We start from the raw sequence: 21,393 nt of genomic DNA, 5'->3' as shown, positions 1-21,393 counted from the left end.
CCGTAGCTGTAGGTACTTTTAGCTGCATAAATATTTGCTACGGATTATATCTGTAGCTATTTTAATCTATGGCTACGAATTAAATCCGTAGCGATAGGTTTTAGACCTATTGGCTCGGCACCTACGATTATGGTCGTGCTACGGACAAAAACCGTAGCCATAGTTTTATGGCTAAGGATTAAATCCGTAGCCTTTTTCCAGTTTTCTGGTAGTGTAGGCTTGTTTGATTGACCCGATTCGAACACGGATGACCAACAGTAGCTAGACTACATGGCATGCATGCACCCAATGTCGATTGGGTTGTGGTTCTCCTAAGTCAATCAAATTAGTCTAATGGTAGAGTGATCGTGTATGTTCACAATATATGACAATGACCAATTGAATTTATGATACCTCATCCTCATTAAACGAGTATATTTATAATCATTAATGATACGATCTTATAAAGACTCATTAGCCAGGAATGGTGGTATGGGATATTGTTTCCGAGCTGTCGGCCTATGCTGACGTGATGTGCCTTCCATATTGGTAAAAAATGGGGAGACGAGCCTACCATATTGGTACCAAATTAGGTGACGAGCTTTCCTATAATGACCATTGAGCACTTATGAAGGTTATGAGTCTATTATACTATAAATGGAATTGATGTCGTGACTTTAGTATATTTATCTTTGGGTGATGACTCTTTATTAAGGGTCAAATATTGCATATTAGACCCCAATTATTACTTGGTTTTACGTACACGATAATGTTTAACGTCCTATTTTAATCGTGTTTTTGTTGTAAGGTGAATTTAGGAGTCTGGACTGAAAAAGGGTACTAAAAGCATGGATTTAATGTTCAGAAATCACCAAGGCAAGGGATGGACCCCAGGGGACCGAGATCGAAGACTTTATACACTAGAGATCCGAGAAAATCAAGCAATTCACGCTAAAGAGGCCTGAAAATAGTTCAGAATACAAGATCATAGGGTTCTCATCATCCGTTTGGCTCAAAACTTTATATCTGACCTGAGGACCATAAATTAACCATACACATCAAATTTCAGCCATTGGATCTTTGTAGAAGTGGCCCAACGGAAAGATTAGCCACAAAACCACCGATTGGGGCCCACCTAATTTCTGGAAATGCTTCAAACTTGGGCTCAACCCCTTAAATTAGATAGAAAAATGGATGGACGGAGTAGATTTCTCAAAACCACAAGGTGGGACCCACTTCGTGTGGATGGTGTACACAGCAGATGCTCACCGGCACTGCACCGGACCGCAAGACCGGTCAAAACTGGTTTGACTCGCGTCTCCTGCACGAAATAGGAGTCTTCCTCTCTTACGCAGATGATCGCCTGCGGATAGCCCTAATGGGCCAAACATCTCAGATCCATTGTCCAATCTAGACCTTCCATTCGAAGCCCAAGGACCGTCTGACTAAGGCCTAAAGGAGGAAATTGGAAGAGGACAGCGAGAACAGCATCCCTGTGATCGAACGCAAGACGGACGACGGGACCAAAGATCGGGTGGGCCGCATCAAAAGAAATCTATCCATCCTACTAAATTCCACCACGAAGCTCATGGACAGCGTGGATTTCTCAAACGACAGGGTGTGTGGGCCCCACGGGTTAACGCACACATGAGATTCCGCATGCGTTACGCATGGGACGTGCGTCCGGCCGTTGTGCGATCATGGAGAAGGTCAGACTGATGATCCAGACCGTCTAAAAGCTCAAGGAGGTGGTCTCGACCCCAGCCATGGGAGGCAGAGCAGAGGTCGAGATGCTCAACCGGCCCAAAAACATGATCTGACACAAGATGCTTTCGCGTTTCGCTGCGAAACCCTTGCTGCGAATGTGGAGTCGTTTCTACATTCAACCGATCTACGTCTGGTTATAAAAGAAGAAAGAGAGAATGTAAAGGCATCTTTGGAGACGTGGAGGAAGAGAGAGAGAGAGAGAGAGAGAGAGAGAGAGAGAGAGAGAGAGAGCGTGGACGTGTAGCTGGCCATCCCCTTCTTTCTTCCTTTGCGGTTTTTCTTTCCTTTGATACTTTTTAAGATCTTTAGTTTGATCATGTCTATGATCAGCTAAACCTCTTAGTTAGGGCTAAGAGGTGAAGCTTGTAGCGTGATGGGGTAGTTTCTATGGCTTTGATTCATGATTATGAACTCTCTTTGATTATAGTTTGATTATATGGAATATTAATAGTTTTTAATAGTTTGTTGTGACTTAAATTACAATGGATCTGTGATATATTTGAGTATTTTCCATGCATGTATAGAGGTTAATTATGATCGTAGGAACCCTATTATTCACCATTGTCTCATGGACATGGTTGGATGATGGAATCATTCCCTACATTCATAACTCTCTCAGATTGGATGTGGATTGGTTAAATTCTGTTGTTTACTATGTCTCATGGGCATGGTTTTGTGATGGAATAAAGTATAATTCTCATACCTCTCATCTCTTGAAAACTGGATCAAAGGAAGTTCAGATTTGATGTTTATGGTTATATCCTCCAACTAGGTGAAGATGAGACTCTAAATCCAGTTGTGTTTATGAATCAAGTATGGATCTCCCTGATCTCTACAGGTGAATCCTTGGCACCCTAGTTTCCCACCTTTGAATTTTATAAGTTTTAGTCTAATATTTCACCATTATTTCTCTTAAAATTCCTTGATTTAGATTCCATCTTCTTCTAGTTTTAGTTCCTGTTACTTTCAAATTACGTACAAGGTTTAGTCCCTGTGGATTCGACCTCAGTCTTGCTAGGATTATTACTACATTGCAACCATATACTTGGGGTGGTGAACACTGTTACATTATTTGTGGTCGTCCTTAGGTGATGAACCCTAAAATGGATTAAGGGACATAAGTGAGGAGCCACTGTGACCGCATCGAATCTCGTGATCCGAGTAGAGACTTGTAATATAATGGCGGCATCCTAGCTTTTCCAATCTACTGTATAAACTAAAATTAATAATCACTTGACTAACATATACATCAATTACATTGCATTAATTATAATGTTGCGATTTGGCGTTAGAGTCACTTGTGGCATTTGCAAAATGGGCGTTGAAGTCGCTTGTCAATGAGTGTTGGATCGTAAGGACATACATCATGTCATAATTTCATACTTGCATTTAACGAGAGTAATTAGGAAGTACTTGATTTCTTGTTTATCATTAGCTGCATTGATTAAGTCGGTAATATGTGTAACTTAGAGCTAATAGAACCAGAACTAATTAAACCATTGAGTTAGCTACTCACTCCCACCAGCTGGGACGGTGTTTTAAAACACCAACCAGATGATGTTATTAATGCATATGCTATCGAGACATCCGGCGGGCAAACTTGGATCGACTTGCGCTTTTGCCGTGAAATCTTAGGAGTGTCGGGCGAAATTAGAAATCTTACATTTATTTTAAAATTTTGTGCATGTTTATGTTGGAGTCTCCGCTTGGGAGTGTTCTGTATGTTGATTTTATTGTATATTCTTTGTGGTTTGTATAATCCCCATTTGGGCAGAAACCACTTTTGAAATTATACATTTTAAATATTAGTCAAATATTTTTAGATTTAGTTACTTTTACTTAACTTTTGATATTGCTGATAAAAATGTACTTTGATTTTGATCATATGTGAATGTTAATCAAACTAAGTAGGCACGCGGGAACTCGCTTACATGCATTTTTGCTAGTTCACACATGGGATCTCAAGACCGGAGTCTCCGTACTTGGGTACCGATTTTCAGGGCGTAACAGAGATGAATCCTATATTATAGGTAGAGATTTAAAGAAGTGAGATACTTAAAAATTATTTATTCCTACATAATAATTTCAGAAATAATTAGTCCTAAATTTATTCAGTAAATTTATAAATTTTAAAACATAATTGGCCAAAAATTCAAGTGATCATAAAAGCCAAAGAATTTAATGTAAGGAACGTGAAAACTTAATTAAGATATTGACGAATTTAGAATGGATCTTAAAGTCTAAAAAGTTGAATTAATATTTAATTTAAATTAAGTTAATTTGATTAAATTCATTAATTGATTACAAAAATTTTCATAATCAATAACTAAATCATAATTAAAATAAATAAATAAATAAATAAGTCAGGAAATTTCAAACTAAGTTAAGATTATTCACCTTAAAGAAGTTTTCAAAATCAAACCTTCACGAGAATCCTCCTCCTCCTCTCTATCTCACTCAATATTTCTCTCCCTCTTTCTTACTCTTTCCATCTCTCAAACCTCACTAGCAACCTCACACCAGAAACCCAGCACGTCCCCCAAGGGACGTACGCCGTCGACACCTAGATGCATGGCAACTTCAGTAGTACTTTTTTTTATAGATAAAATACCATCGCCAGAGGTTTGATAAGCCATGTACGCCACTGTTATAAAAGGGAAAATAAAATAAAATAAAATAAAATAAATTACCTAGAAAAAGCAAAGAAAATCCGTCAAATCTAGTTAAAGACGTAGTTGCTTCTTGGATCACTACAAGAAAAGATGGCTTTAGCCTCCGTTCAAAACTGTGGCTAAAAATGTTAAAAACTGAGGCTAAAGCCTTTAGCCTCAGTTTTGCCTCAATTATCCAAACCGAGGTTGAAACCCCAGTGGCTAAAGGCTTTAGCCTCAGTTTTAACAATCGAGGCTAAAATGACTTTAGCCTTGGTTCTTCAAGTGAGGCTAAAAGAACCTTTTTAGCTTCAGTTTTTTCGAAATGAGGCTAAATCAAAATTTTAGCCTCCATTGTTTCTAACTGAGGCTAAATTTGGATTTAGCCTCAGTTGCCTCCAACCGAAGCTAAAACTATTTTTAACCTCAATTCTCAACAACCGAGGCTAAAGCCTTTAGCCACGGGAGTTGTAATCTCAGTTTATATAACTGAGGCAAAACCGAGACTAAAGATGGATTTAGCCTCTTTTGGCATCAACCGAGGCTAAATTCGGTTTTTGACCTCGTTTCTCTATCAACCAAAGCTAACAATATCATAATCAACAAATGATTGACCCTGTGCATATTTCACCCATTTAACATTCATCAAGACAACAATCAACACAATATCAACAAAACAATTAATGGTCAATTTAAAGTTTTAAAAACAGACTACAAATGTCTTCCTTTCCTAGCCTTCCGCATGAACTGTTTCAGTAAGGTCCCTTTGGACCGATCACATGTCTTCCTTTCCTAGCCACATCTTTTGGCAAGATGTCTCCAACACCAACCTCACTGGCCATGATCACGTGTCCACTATGTGTAATGTAAAAGCGACTGGGGCGCAATCCATTCCGGTCCAATGTCGCCACAGGATGGCGGCCATCAGTAACTGCATTTATACAATAAATATAAGTTAAAAATACTCATGTCACATGCAGAATCATTAAAGCATGAAGCAGTTCCAGCATAAACTTCACATGATATAAGTGCAGGTCCATCCCATGGCTTAATAAGACCTGAAAATTATTTGTACAGGGCCTCAATTACAGCATAATCATTTTCAAAACTGGAAAACCTCAATTAAATAATCAGACAGTTGTCCATGTTGAAGTCGAAGACCTCGGATTGGGGCCACAGAGAGTCGAGTTCGTGTTTTAGAACCTTGCTTCAGTCATAATTATATCAACGGGGAGTTGCTTACAGTGGATATGGATTATATGAAGTTTATCTATGAATGGCAAAGAGTCATCTGTTTTAGCTCTGCATGCCTGAGATCGGGCGGAATAGAACTAGTATAACCTACGTGTATATTTTGTGAGGTATTGTTTAGAATTGCTCAGGTCCAAAACTAGAGAGGTATTGTTCAAAATTGCTCAGGTCCAAAACTACTCACAGAAAGAGTTACCAGGATCTTGAGACCAAATGCATATGATATAAAGTATAAAGAGACCACCATTGACATTACATGATATATGATCTTACACTCCTAAACACAAACAACTCTCAAATAGTTTTAGGTTACATGATCAAGAAACTGAAAAGAGCATAAAAACCACAGACAATATAAATGATTTAAGATCCAGAGCGTACCACATAATAGAGGTACAGTTGATCCATTCCATAAGACTCCAATTGCTCTTACCCACATAACAGAGGTACAAAAACCCAATCATCCTTGACACAACCTATCAAACAGGGCTATAGTACAAAAAGGAGTTAGTATCTATCAACATAAAAAAAACATCCTGTAGTTTGTATTAGTCATAGGAAACAAAGGATGTTGCCTATCTACATCAGAAATACTTACACATCAAAGTGTCCAACAGCCCCACGTAATGACTATTTCAGCTATAATCACCTTGCAAATCAATGCGATTCCTATTAAAAAAACAAAAGGATACTGACTATCATTGAGTTGAGGATCATGCAATTCCTATTAAAAAACAAGGATTGAAAATTGAAATAAGCATATTATAACGTCCCTGACTCACCATCGTCTAATACACCAACGACCTTCTCAAGTGCTTCGCTAAGTTCTTTTTCATGCTCCTATTTATTAAGAATAATAATAATAATAATAATATCACATCAATTGCAAAAGATATGATCTTGAATATCCGATTTTTTAAATCCAATGTGTGAGACCATTAATAAAGCAACAGGGAATTATGGTATGGATGAGTATTGAAAAGGAGAAAATTACCCCAAGGATTAGTTTCACCTTCTCCACTTGAGACGGATTAGGATGCTCTCCAAGGGCCGTCTCAACCTGATACATATGATTCTAGTTGCCATGAGGAGAAGGGCTTCTCTTTTCTTCTTTCTTTTTTTATTTTTTATTTTTTATTTTTATTCTTTATTTTTAATTTGAGATGGAAACAACTAAAAATGGAAAACAATACAATACAGAAAGTAAAGCAAATGATTTAGATAGTAAAATATGAAGAATGAAATGTATGATTTGATAAAAAGGGGAAACAACAATAGGTATAACGCTCACGAAACTTCATGAGTCAGTTAAAAGCACAGCAAATCAACCTGATCGAGTCAAGTTTTGGATAGAACTGGGGGCTTTCTAAAATCCCAAGTAAAAAAATATTAAATGATATATTAGATTGTTACATTTAAAAAACTAAAGTATATTAAATGATAGAGAAAAAGAAACACAATGAAATCTATTACATGGATGTAAAGAAACACAATGAAATCTATTACATGGATGGTGGGTACAACATTACTTGTGAAGTAAGCCTCATAATATTATATTTCCTGTAAATTGAATAAAGAGAAACCAAAAGTAGTCTAATGTGAACTGAGAAGAAGCACATGACATTTAAGACTAACATGAATACTAGTGCCTCAAATAACACATTAATGATAATCCAGAATAAGATGGAAACTAGTACATCAAACAACCAAACTTAGCTCTACCAATTCTAGCTAATCCAAGGTGGCTGGATACGCAAATGATTCTATAAGGCTATGTATGGATACGCAAATGATTTGAATTGCAAACGCTCATCTAATCTATAAATGAGAAAATTGTAACTAATGTGTTGAGTTTAGTTCCCTGTCAATTCAAATTGAAATACCGACTCTACTGAGACTATGTTTGAATACACAACTGATAAACACATCGAATCAAGAAACTACTATTTTCGAACTAATTCCATGGGTTTAGTTTGCTGTCAATTTAATTCCTCACACCAATTTTCTAAGGATGAATTTGGAACTTTAGATATGCAACTAAGTGGAATTGCAAATGCTCACCCAATCAAGATTGCTTGATGCTTTTATCTTCCAGAATCATGTAGATCTTGCTCATCTCTAGATGATATTTTTTCCCCTTTAAATATCTTAGAGCTGATCTTTTGTGTTGCCTCGCAAACTTTACAGGTTTCTTATTATTTTAAAGATCCCGATGTCACAAACAGTGATTTTCAAGGCTCCTCCTGCCCTGCAGGTATGTTTTTTTTAAAATCTTATACTGCAATACATCTTAAGTAGCAGTTGTTGCCAATGGAATGATATGCATGACTAGGACCCTATAATTATGATCATGATACCACTATGTGCAGGGAAAGGGTTTCAGTTCAAGTGATGTCTTTATCAAAAGAGTTGTCGCCAAGGCAGGGGACTATGTCAGAAGTGAGTTTCCCTCCAGCTATTTTTTTAAATCACTTTCATTGATCAAGAATTATTCAATATGCATTTGATTCTGTATTTCACTTTCATCCTCTTTATATATATATATATATATAACACTTGAAGTGAGGCATGGCCTGCATGGCAAGTATGATACTCCAACATTACCATGAATGTAAGCCAATGCCCTACATATCTACAAAATACGAAAATAGAAGTGAGAAAACTTTCCATTACAAAACATCTCATACAGTTTCTTGTCAGAAAATGAATCAACGTAATGCCAGCGACTCAAACACCATGAAAATTTGCATTGGAAATTTAAAAGCTGACATCAACTCATAATAGTCCACCCCCCCAAACCCAATGCAATAAAATTGAAGTTACGAGCAGACATCAAGAATTTACTTGGATTCTCATACAATAAAAAATTGTCATACAGAAAACATGCTCCACAAGTTGGATTCAAAAATTTAAATTCAAATAATTGACAAAAAAAAAAAGAGGCCAGTAAAGCGTAATACAACCGATGCATTACTTTCCACAGAAACTTTGTGGAAAACAAGGATGTGTAGATTAAAGATAATGTGTATGAACTTAAAATCATCGGTAATTTCTTTACCTGAAAATCCATTGCTGCTGAGATCCAGTTCTTCCAGCTGCATAGAACTCCCAAAGAGCTCAGGTGGTATAGATCCATCTAGCAGATTGTTACCAACCCATAAAACCCGAAGGGATAGCAATGGATGAAATGAAGGAAGCTTCCCTCTGATCTGATTTTGACTCACATCCAATATTTCCAAGTTCTGAAATATCTGCATTGAACAATCCTTAAAAGACTCCCCAGAGCTCCATGAGCCGGGCTGGGATTGGACCGTAGAACTGGTTTCCTACAGATCCAAATGCTGCAGAGAAGTAATCGTTCCGATGGTAGGGATGAGGCGGCCGGTGAAAGAATTGCCTGAGAGGCTGAGATTCCTCAGCATTTTCAGTCCATTCAAGGTGGAGAACTTCAAACACAACTGGATCACAAATTCAAACAAGAAAAGAGAAGGAAAATGTGAAAAGAAAAGAGAGGGAAACCATGAATCGTTCGTAGGATTTCCACCACTAACCAATATTATCAGGAAAATCTTGCTGAGAATCTCAATATAATATTACTTCTAAATAATTTCCGTTAAAATCTAGCAACTTGCTTCGTTTTTCATCTTCATGTTTCCATCCAAATGTATCAAATCGTTAGTCATGCTAATCCAAACATAAGCTTGAATTGAAAGTTTAAGTAACCTGTTATCGAAATGTATGTCAGATTGATCCTACATCTATGATGCATCCTTTCGTTTGCATGCATTTCTACCAGATAGATCATGGCCATTTACTTCAGATTGGACAATTCCAATGCTTTATGCTCTGAATACCAATTTCCAAACGATGACAAGATCCAAACATCCATACAAAACAAATCAAAGATAAGAGAACTTAGAGGCCTAAGATCTTACCAGAAATCGGCAGGATTTCAGATCTAACTTCGGTCCGCAGTCTAACGAAGTTAAAATTTCCCCTAAAGAGATTCCAAAGAAGAATATGCCTGATTCATGATAAGATCTAGAACAATATCCCCCTTCTAATCTGTGCATGTCTGGAATTACTTTAGATCTGAAGGAATTTCACTAAAATCGATGCAACAATGGTTCCATCTCTTCGAGATCCAAAAAAAAAAAAAAAAAAACAAACCAATCGAGATTTTCTTCATCTAAAAAAATAACTGATCTGAATTTCTTCTCCACGTTTTCTACATGGAGTAGGGTGAGATTCGCAGAGTAAGTAATCAAACAGAGAGATTCAAAACCGGAAAGAGAAAAGAGAAATCGAGAAAGATCTCTACAGAAGAAACTGAAATCCTAAGCTAGAAATTCCATCGTTTGAGGTAATTGAAGGAATTTACAGAGGAAAATTAGAAATTCCACATACCTTCAATGCCATTTCTCTCCTTTCTTCTCTTCCGCTCAACGAAGTTGAAACTCTAGTCGCGGAAATGACACGTGTCTGTTAGTATATATATGTTGATAGATTGCAAACACACACCTCCTTTTCTCTTATTTATTGAATTACCACTGATCGGCGCCCCTTGTGAGTACAACATTTTATGTGCACTCGCTCCATAATAAGTGGACTAAAGTAGCACGTATGAACAATCTGAGCCATTCATAATCGATGAGAAATGGGTTGATTCCATTTGATCATAAATGGTCCACTCTTGTATAAAAATTATAAATGATTGAGAGTAGATTTTTAGCCTCAGTTGCACACCAACCGAGGTAAAAGGGCAGACATTTGCCCAAAAGGTCAGATTTTTAGCCTCAGTTACTTATCAACTGAGGCAAAAGGGTAGACTTTTGACCTCAATTTCTCACCAACCGAGGCAAAACGACAGACTTTTGGCCTCAATTGCTCACCAACCGAGGCAAAAAGGCAGACTTTTAATGGTGCCCTTCCAATGAATGGCTTGGATTTTGTAATCATGGCCCACCTGTCTAATGGACCGATCTAGTTCCAGGGACAGTGAATCTATATAATGGTGCCCTTCCAATGAATGGCTTGGATTTTGCAATCGTGTGCCATGCTAGTTTATTTGCTGGCGTGTGAGTTAGCTGAGTTTTACACATGCGTAGGCTTAGCAAAGATATATATAAATAAAAGCAAGGACTGGTTGAAAAGCTGGACCGTTGTACTTTTACTTAAAAGAACTAAATGGGTGAAATTAGACAATGCTCTGCTCTGGACAAATGTTTGTATGTTTATACTCCATCTTGTGGAAGTGAAGAACATGGGTCAGTGATCCGAACAGATGAAGATAAGGACCCCACTATAAATGTACAATAAATTAAAAAATTCTTTGGATGGAGAGATCCTGACCCTTGTAAGAAACAAAATATGGCAATATTCCACATTCCACGGATAGCAGATAGAAGACTATTTTTTTTAATGGGGGATGGTTAGCCAATGGGCTATCCAAAGTGAGGTCCTTCGTATCAACGGTTTGGATCACGGGGAAGTCGGCTACCCTTGTAAGAAAAAGAGTAAAAATTGTGAAATATTAATACTTGTTTATACATGAAGTAGACTTTTGGCCTCGGTTCGTAACCGAGGTAGAGTTTTGGCCTTGGTTCATAACTGAGGCTAAAAAGTAGGGTTTTGGCCCCAATTTTTCCAACCGAGGCTAAAAATTAGACTTTTGGCCTTAGTACCTATGCAATTGAAGCTAAAAAAAGAAGGATAAAAAGTAGACATTTTGCCTCGGTTCTTATGCAATGGAAGTTAAAAATTAGACCTTTCGCCTTGGTTCCTATGTAACTGAGGCTAAAATGTAGACCTTTCGCCTTGGTTTTTATGTAAATGAAGCTAAAAAGTAGACCTTTTGCCTCGGTTCCTATGTAACTGAGGCTAAAAAGTAGACTTTTCGCCTCGGTTTCTATGCAATTGAGGCTAAAATGTAGATTTTTCGCCTCGGTTCCTATGCAACTGAGGCTAAAAATTAGATTTTTTGCCTCGGTTCCAATGTAACTGAGGCTAAAAAGTAGACTTTTTGCCTCGGTTCTTATGTAACTGAGGCTAAAAAGTAGACTTTTCACCTCGGTTTTTATATAACTGAGGCTAAAATGTAGATTTTTCGCCTCGTTTCCTATGCAACTGAGGCTAAAAATTAGATCTTTCGCCTCGATTCCTATGTAACTGAGGCTAAAAAGTAGACTTTTCGCCTTGGTTCCTATGTAACTGAGGCTAAAATGTAAATTTTTCGCCTCGGTTCTTATACAACCGAGGCTAAAAATTAGACCTTTCGCCTCGGTTCCTATGCAATTGAGGCTAAAAAGTAGACATTTCGCCTCGGTTCTTATGCAACTGAGGCTAAAAAGTAGACTTTTCGCCTCGGTTACCATGCAACTGAGGCTGAAAAGTAGACTTTTAGCCACAGTTACCTAGCAACTGAGGCGAAAAATGAACTTTTAGCCTCAGTTCCTTAGCAACTGAGGCTAAAAAACACATTTAGCCTCCATTTTTTCAACTGAGGCTAAAAAATTGAGGTTAAAGGGCTACTTTCTTGTAGTGGATGGTTGAAAATGGACGGGCTGATTGCAATTTTAGGCTAAGTTTTAACGTGTGAGATGGGCCGGAAAAGGTGTTCGACACCACACATGAGACAAGTATTTAGCAGACGCGGATTAGCTACTAACAGGTTGCGTGGAGAGTCCGGCTACTGAAGTTACGTCACAAGTTCTGTGGGCCCTACCATGATGTATGTATTATATCCATACCATCCATCCAGATCATTTTAGGGCATGCACCAAAGAATGAGTCAGATACAAAGCTCGAGTGGACCCACCACAGAAAACAGTAGGGAGAGTGACGCCCACCATTAAAAACTTCTAAGGGCTACAAAATTTTTTGATCAAGCTAATATTTGTGTTTTCACTTCTTTCATGTGTGCGTTAACACATGAACAGGTTGGATCTCAAATAAACATCATGGTGGACCTTAGGATGGTTTCAATGGTGGGCATCACTCTTCCCTTATTTTCTGTTGTGGGTCCCATTGTTTTCTGTCGTGGGGTCTACTTCAGCTTTGGATCTTCCTTATTCTTTGGATAATGCCTTAAAATGACCTCTCCAAATGGATGGACAGTGTGGATATAACACATGCATCATGGTACAACTCATAGAACTTTGGTGACGTCACTTCAGTAGCCAGTCTAGCTTCTCTAGCTGTCAGTAGCTAATCCGCGTCCGTATGGTCTTACGAATGGACACCACATATGCAGTGGTTGGAGGGCTGATCTATATGAGCTGCTGAACGCTACATGGTGAGTCTAATGAATGGCCTCGATTATCGAAATGTCACCCCTAATTGCGCGCCAAATGGAATAAACGGTTGAGAAGGTACCGATCCCCCTTATGTTTTTCTCTCCTAACTTTAGAAATGTATATACGTTTCATCTTCTACAATTTACCTAAGTGTCACTCACTCTCTCCTATGCGTGGCCCACATATACCTTAATCTGATACATTGGATGGAAAAATCGTGTATTATGTGCTAAACCGTTAAAATTTTGTTCAGATGGTCCATTTGATGGATATGATGTATTTATGCGATGGGCGATAGGAACGTTTTAGAACAAATCAAATTCAAGAGTGGGTGGACGGTCCAGTTTGTTGGGTGGATGTTCTAGATTTAAGTGTGACTGGATGTAGGGTATGTGTGTGTGGGGCTAATCCATACACGTGTACACGATGTGGTGTGCCCCACTATAAACATGTCGATCTCTACACTCTCCTCCGTAGCCACGTTCCTTCTCACTGCTTTCTTTTATTAGTTTTTATAATATTTATATTTTTTTATTACTTTAAATTATTTCTCTCCGCAGAGATGTATGCAGTTCCTTCAACCTTTAATTCTCTCTTTCATTTAAAAAGTAATACATACACTTTAATGGTTAAGATTTGACCATAGCCTGCCATTTAATAAGCCCTTTCCAATGTGCACAAGATTGATACGTGATCTCTCAGTGGTATGAGTTTCAGTAACTTTCATATGTTCAATGGCTCAAGTTATGTATTTGCTTCTCATACGAAAACTAGCACTTAAATTATAAGTATATCACACACGCTTCAAAATGAATGGTTTACATTAGTATTTGGGTGGCTCACTGTTTTCTTGTAGTGTGGTCGATTCAAGATTCGAATCTTTCATTTTTGGGCTCCTGCTCTATAATAATTTAGAAAAACAGATAGACCACTTCAATAAGACACGTATATCATGCGGAGCCTACGGATCACTGTTAGTAGCCACCTCGCTACTAATGCTGTTAGTATGCAATCCGCAACATCAATACCAAGGTGGCTACTGACGGTGATCTATGGGCCCATCATGGTGTATGTATCCTATCCACACCTTTGATCCATTTTTACAGACTAGTTTATAGCAATGGCTCATCAATGAGGCATATCCAAATCTTATATGGCCCACACCAACATGAAAGATTGGTGATTGAACACTCACAATTTAAAACTTATGAAGGGCCATAAAAGTTTTGGATTAAGTTGGTGTTTATGTTTTCTCTTCATCTATGTGTGTGACCTAATCAATAAGTTGGATGATAAATAAACATCACAGTGAGCCCTATGAAGTTTTTAATGGTGGGCATTCACTCACCATTATTTTCATGTGGTGTGGTTGACTCAAGATTTGGATATCTCTCAATGTTGGGCTGTTTCTCTATAATGATTTAGACAAATATATAGACAATTTTGATAAAACACATATATCATGCCGGCCCATGTATCATTGTAAGTAGCCACCTTGTTACATTGTTAGTACACAATCGATCCATGGGCCCCATCTTGATGTATATATCCTATCCACACCTTCTATCCATTATTTAAGACCATTTTATAGCATGACCCAAAAATGAGTCATATCCAAATCTTATATGGACCACACTATGGGAAAGAATACTGACTGAACACTCACCATTAAAAACTTATTAAGGACCACAAAAGTTTTGGATCAAGCTGATATTTATATTTCCTCTGCATTTAGGCATGCATGACCTATTAAAAAGTTCAATGATAAATAAATATTACAATGAGTCATGTGAAGTTTTCAATGGTCAGCATTTCAATAGACATTGTTTCCTCATGGTGTAGTTGATTCAAGATTTGGATCTCCCTTAATTTTTAGTCTTGCTCTACAGTGATTTAGAAAAAAGTGGATGAAAGGCTTTGATAAAACACATATATCATGCGGATATAGATCACTGTCAGCCTCAATAGCAAGGTGGCTATTAACATTGATATGTGGGTCCCATTGTGATGTATGTATCCTATCCACACCTTCCATCCATTTTTTTCAGATTATTTTATAGCATGGGCCCAAAAATGAAGCATATCCAAATCTTATATGGACCACATCACGGGAAAGAGTGGTGATTGAGCACTCACCAGTCAACACTTGTTAAGGGCCACAAAAGTTTTGAATTAAGTTGATATTTATGTTTTCTCTTTATCCGGTTGTGCAGACCTAACTAACCAACTGGTTGGATGATAAATAAATATTATAGTAAGCCCCACGATGTTTTTAATGGTGAGCACTCACTTGCCACTATTTCCCTTGGGGTGGTTGACTCAAGATTTGCATCACCTTCATCTTTTTGCTCTTGCTTTGTAGTGATCTAGGAAAATAGATAGACAGTGTGTGTGTGTTTATATATATATATACTGGCCCTCGAATCACTACTGTAAGTAGTCACCTCAATCTTGTTAGCCACCTAGCTAGCAAGATGATGTGGATTTCTCCCTTTCAAATAAATTTCTAGCTAGATCGCACAACTTTTAATATGAGCAATTTTTTCTGAGTCCTATCATTTTTTATTTTAATCTACACCGTAGATTAATTTTTTATTTAGATTGAGTGCAAAGAGGTACATCCAAAGCTTAAGTGGATCACAAACAGCAAGGATTGGGCAAACTACCGTTGAAACTTCTGTGAGGCCAACCATGAGGTTTATTTTTCATCTGACGTATTCATAAGATCACACATACCTAGATGAAGTTCAAATACAAATATCAACTTGATCCGAGCCTTAGGTGGCCCTAAGAAGTTTTTTAATGGTAACACCAATTTCTGCTGTTTTCAGGGGTGTGGTCCACTTTAGCTTTGGATTTGTATTCTTTTGGGATCTTGTCTTAGAATAATCTTAATAAATGAACAGCATAGATCTAAGAAATACATCATAAATTTCACAAGTCCATAAATTCTGTTACTAGCTGTTTGGTGCAGGTAGCGGATTAGATGAGACCGGCCTCACCCGAGAAGGAGCGGCCCTTACCGTAGGCCCACTCTGAAGTGTGTATTATGCGTCCACTCTGTCCATCTATTATTTCAGACCATTTTAGAACATGGTACTCAAATTTAAGAAGATCCAATTATCAAGTGGGCCATACTGTAGGAAAATGTGGTGATTGAACACCCTGCCATTAAAAACATCTTAGGTTACACCGTGATGTTTCCCTAGTTTTTATTTGTTATCCAGTCTGTTGATGGATCCTTACTCTTGCTCGGTGGTAGACTTTGAGGAGTTTCAACACCCTATCAAGGGTTTGAGTATCCGTAGGTGGTGAAATTCCACTAGCGTGAGTGTGTGGGGTTTGTGTGCGAGTAAAAAATTTTTTATTTTTTATTTTTATTTTTAAAAAGCTCACATAAGGATGAGTGAAGGGAAAACCAAATATCAATTTGATCCAAAACTTTTGTGGCTCATTAATGATCAATACTACTATTTCCAATGATATGGTTCACCTGATAATTGAATCTTTTTTAGTTTACTGGATGTTGCCTTGAAATGATCTTAAAAAACGGATGGCCCGAATGGATACAGAATACACTTATAAAGCTGGGTACCACGGTAAGGGGCGTACGGTCTCGGGTGAGCCGGGATCTCACCTAGTCCACTCCCGAGGCGCAGCGTATTACAGGTGGAGAGAACAAAATCAGAAGTGTTGGCATATAAAACTTTTATGAGCCTATCGTGATGTATGTATCAGATCCATAACGTCCATCCATTTTTCTATACCATTTTAGGGAATGAGACCAAAAAAAAAAAGGTAGATCTGTAGCTCAAATGTGCCACATTGCAGAAACCGTTGGAATTGAATGTCTACTGTTGAAAACTTGTAGAGGCCATGGAAGGCTCTGATCAAATTCATATTTGTGTGTTCCCTTAATCCAGGTATGTGTCGCTTCATTAAGCGGTTAAATGCCAAATAAACCTCACTGTGGACCCTAGAGAAGTTTCAACAATAGTCTTCAATCTCTACTGATTTTTGTGGTGTGGTCCACTTGAGTTTTGGATGTGCCTTGTTTTTGGATTCATACTCTAGGATGATCTATAAAAATTGATAGATGGTATGGATCTAAAACATAAATCATTGTGGGCCAATAAGGTTCCACATGTTAAAAGTAATGTCTGTGTAGCACGCATTCCATTTGAGAGAAATCTGGCTTATCTTATTAGCGGGAGTCATTAAGGATAATGTGACAAATGAGAAGTTACGGTACTGAAATTTCATGTTCTTCAACACAGGCCATCCGTACTCTCATGTGCATCGCATGTGCTACCTACTAGTCCTTTCCATGGAATATTTTACTATATTCAAGGAAGAAGCAAAGCCGTCCAAAACACATGATCACATGGTTAATATTAAAGGACAAAGTTCAAAGGCACGCTGGTCCTTTCATTTCGCAAGTTCAAAGGCAGGCTGGTCCTTTCATGTTGTCCGGTGATTGGCCGGTCTACTCGTTTCATCGGGGAAAATAAGCACGCATGTGAAGAATATCGTGAGACTCAGTGCTCGCATGTGCATGCCTAATGCAGCTCCTTAAATGCCACACGTATGCAACTTGAAATGTGTAAAGATCTACAAAGAAATTTCACTGATAGATAATAAAAATAGAAATGTAATTGATAGATAATAAAAATGAATTTACAACTCATATCAAATCTTGGGATAAGTTTCACTCTAACTCAAACTCCCTAAAATTTACTTTTTATAGTAAGTGTCAGCTTAACACATTATTCTCCTAACTTATCTAAGCAGTACATTTTACGTTGGACACAGTACCTAAAGCTTACCCTCAAATCTTTCAAATTTGGTGTGGGGTTGGTTGGCTAAAGTAGCTTCTCCTACCCTAAAATCATATATGATATGATTGAATAAATCATTTTGGTTTGTCAAATATGCCTATTCTGAGGTTCCAATGATCCGTATCACTTTCACCTCTGGTTGGGCCTTCTTTGGTCTATCTTGGACATGAAAGTATCCGTGACCCGCTATACATTAGACATTTACCTACACAGGGGCGAGAATGGTTAACAATAGGTGGGTCCGACTGTGATATTTGTGACAAATTTACTTCATCCATCAGATTTACCATCTCATTTTAGGAAATGGGCGAAATTATTATTATTATTTTTTTTTTGAAAATGAAGATAATTCAAATCTCAAGTGGTCTATAGGTTGGGAGTTGAAGGCCTAACATTAAAACCTTCATGGACATAGATTGTTTGTAATAAATCTACCAGGTTCATTTGTTTTCCTTCTCATTTTAGGGCATGGCCCAAAAACCAAGGCTGATATGAAGCTACAGGACAATAAAGGCCCATATGAAGCTTCAGCTCATTTTCCAGCTCATTTTACGGCATGCCCCTGGTGAAATGAATGGCTGAGGTGGATTTGTACAAACATCATGACTAGCCCATTTAGACAGAGGTTAGGTTATCACTGCAACGAATCCAAGCTTGATATTGCCAGTGCGGTGAAGCGCGGGCAGTTTCTTCAATTCAAAAATATAGAAACCATAAGATGTTTTGAATTAAGCTGATATCATGTGTTTTCCCTTGGCACAGGTCTGTCTTACCTTATCAGGTTGGATGGCAAATACATGGCTATAGAAATCATTTAATGGTGGCCATTCAAATGATCACTATTTCCATGTTGTGTGGACCACCCGAGGCTTGTATTTGCCTCATTTTAGATCAGGCCCTAAAATAATTATTCAAAATGGATGGACAGCATGGATAAAACATACATATCATGCTGGGGCCAATCGAGCAACTTCAGCTCTATTCTAGACCAGAAGCCGGAATCCTTGGGGGGCATGGTTTGGGTGGATAGCTAACTCTAGGGCCCATTAAGTATGTGCCTTATATCCACCGTGCATTCATTTTAAAAGCTTATTTTAGGGCATGATCCCAAAAATGAAACATATCCAAATCTTAGGTGACCTATACCACATAAAGTAATGGTGATTGAATCCTCACCATTAAAAACTTCACGGGAGCTATCAAAATTAATGTTTATTTGCCATCCAGCTTGTTGATAAGGTCAAAAATACCAGGATGAAGAGACTACACAAATATCATCTTCCTCCAAAACTTTTGTAGCCTATGAAAAGTCTTTAATGATCGATTACCATGGATTTCTGTATGATGATCCACCTAAGATTTGCATCTACTTCAATATTGGGATCATGCCTTAAAATGAGTTTTCAAAATGGATGGATGGCATGGATGTAAATCAAAGTGGGCACCAAGGTCAGGGATCCCACCTAGTTGGGGGATCCGAGGATCCACGAAGCCTCAATTGGTACATAGCCCAAAAGCCCGTTATAATAGATGTCTTAAATCGAGTCTGTTTGATGTCACCTTCGATGGCATCGAACAGTTTTCAATCCCATCTATGTTTTTTGGATTTTCTTCAGTTGATCGCTGGACTAACCGGGAACTTTTTCGATGCCATCGATGAGTATTCAATGCCATCAAGAATTTCTGAAAAATCATGTTTTGTCTCTGGATAGTTAAGGTGTTAGTTCAATGCCATCGACAGGGTTTTGATGCCATCGACAAGGCTTCGATGGCATCGATAGATTCTTCGCAAAATTTTCACAAATTTGCGAAATTGTGGGATTTGTTTCCGATTTCATTTGAGATTCTTTCCAAGAATATATATATGTATATATATATGTATATATATATATATATATATATATATATATATATATATATATATATATATATATATATGTATATATGGGTGTAAATGGGATTGAGATGTATTCTAAGGGTTTCTAAATTTTCCTATATATATATATATATATATATATATATATATATATATATATATATATATATATATAGATATATATATATATATATATATATATATATATATGTGTGTGTATATGGGTGTAAATGGGATTGAGATGTATTCTAAGGGTTTCTAAATTTGAGATTCTTTCCAAGAATATATATATGTATATATATATATATGTATATGTATATATATATATATGTATATATGGGTGTAAATGAGATTGAGATGTATTCTAAGGGTTTCTAAATTTTCCTAGGGTTTCAAAGGGTGTAACAAGCGTGAGAGTCGAGATTGTTCGAATCAAATAAGCTCTTTCTCTTTGTAATTTTTGCTTTCATAGTGATCATCTGTCGCTTTGTGTCATAGTTTTTTTCCAAAAGGGTTTTTCCACATTAAATCATTGTGGTCTCTTTGTGTTTGCTTGGCATTATTGGATTACTATCCTAGATTCTTCTTTGTGCGCTTCCGCGATCCCCTAACAAGTGGTATCAGAGATGACATTAGGGCACAAGCTTGAATCTGGAAGGAGATCTAACAATGGTAGGAAGTCCAAGGTACGACATCGAGAAGTACTCAGGTAAAAAAAACTTTGAGTTATGGAAGATCAAGATGATCAATTCCTTAACTAAGGCGAAAATGGTGCTCTTAAGGAGTGAAAAACCATCTATGAGTGATGATGATTGGAATACCCTAGATAAGAATGCTTTATCCTCCATCCATTAATTTATGTCTCACAAATGAAGTTCTCTACAATGTTCCGCAGCAAGTTTGTGGGTGAAGTTAGATGACATATACACCAAAAGTTCCTTGGAAATTGACTACACTTGAAGCTACATTTGTTCAACTTTAGAATGGCAGAAGGTGGAGATGTGGAGGCCCACATCAGCAATTTTAACAAGTTAATTTGCAAGTTGTTGGACATGGATAGAGCTAGGCATCGGTCCGGATCGGATCGGATTGGGTCCAACTCGATCCGATCCAAAATCTCAATGGTCTAACTCGAACTCGATCCAATTCGGGATCGAGTCCGGGTCACCTGACTCGGATCGATCCGAAATGTGGATTGCCTGATCTGATCTGAGTCTGAGTTGGTCAAGAAAACCGAGTTGGATCGGATTGGGCATGGTTCGAATCGGTCTAGATGTGAGTTAATATATGTCGCTTATGCAATATTGGAGTGCATGTGTATCAAGTGTCATGTGGAGCAAGAGTATCATACAACTCCTCTTTCCAATTTCATCTCATCTTCTTCCCGCGGGTGATGAAAGTAACAACGAACGGCCTAAGTTCGACCTTCACTTAATGGTGAAGCGGCTAGTCCATGGATAAAGTCCGGATCCGGAACAGGTAATGCCACATGGGCACTGGCAAGACGTCTACGCATGTGGGATGAGCGTCCCAAGGAGGGCACATTTAAGAAGGAGAGAGTATAATTTAAGAAGAAAAGAATAGAAAGCGGCGGTGGTAGAGATGAAAAAGGATGCGGAGAGATCTTTATCAAATCATGCAGATTTGATACAAGAGTGGCACCAGGTGATACGACTGGGTGTCGGTGGTGAAAGCTTCAATGTACCAGTATTGAAAACCGGTTTGCAAGCCATATG

The 21,393-nt window shown here is 37.8% G+C and overlaps 1 protein-coding gene across 7 annotated transcripts; it reads right to left on the bottom strand.

The window, feature by feature from the left end:
- Positions 1-4,946: 4,946 nt before the first annotated feature.
- LOC131221076 (probable inactive receptor kinase At5g10020) lies at positions 4,947-10,097 on the bottom strand. Of its 7 annotated transcripts, none has more exons than XR_009158973.1 (6): positions 10,056-10,097; positions 6,643-6,762; positions 6,431-6,488; positions 6,247-6,317; positions 6,030-6,137; positions 5,113-5,328 (listed from the first exon to the last, which is right to left on the bottom strand). XR_009158973.1 is itself a non-coding variant. In XM_058216183.1 (5 exons), exons 1-4 carry the CDS (start codon positions 8,782-8,784, stop codon positions 6,250-6,252), a joined length of 270 nt encoding a protein of 89 aa, XP_058072166.1. In that variant the 5' UTR covers positions 8,785-9,389; the 3' UTR covers positions 5,118-5,328; positions 6,247-6,249. The 7 variants fall into 7 exon arrangements, 3 of the variants coding, with proteins under 3 accessions (XP_058072164.1, XP_058072166.1, XP_058072165.1); XR_009158975.1 differs by lacking the exon at positions 10,056-10,097 and adding an exon at positions 8,707-9,393 and having other exon boundaries at positions 6,030-6,162; positions 6,643-6,708; XR_009158974.1 differs by lacking the exon at positions 10,056-10,097 and adding an exon at positions 8,707-9,392 and having other exon boundaries at positions 5,115-5,328; positions 6,030-6,124; positions 6,643-6,708.
- Positions 10,098-21,393: the final 11,296 nt, after the last annotated feature.

Source organism: Magnolia sinica, chromosome 12 (genome assembly GCF_029962835.1).
Source record: "Magnolia sinica isolate HGM2019 chromosome 12, MsV1, whole genome shotgun sequence".
Lineage (NCBI taxonomy): Eukaryota > Viridiplantae > Streptophyta > Magnoliopsida > Magnoliales > Magnoliaceae > Magnolia > Magnolia sinica.
Note: the sequence above shows the minus strand (reverse complement) of the source record. Positions and strands in the feature narration are given on the sequence as shown.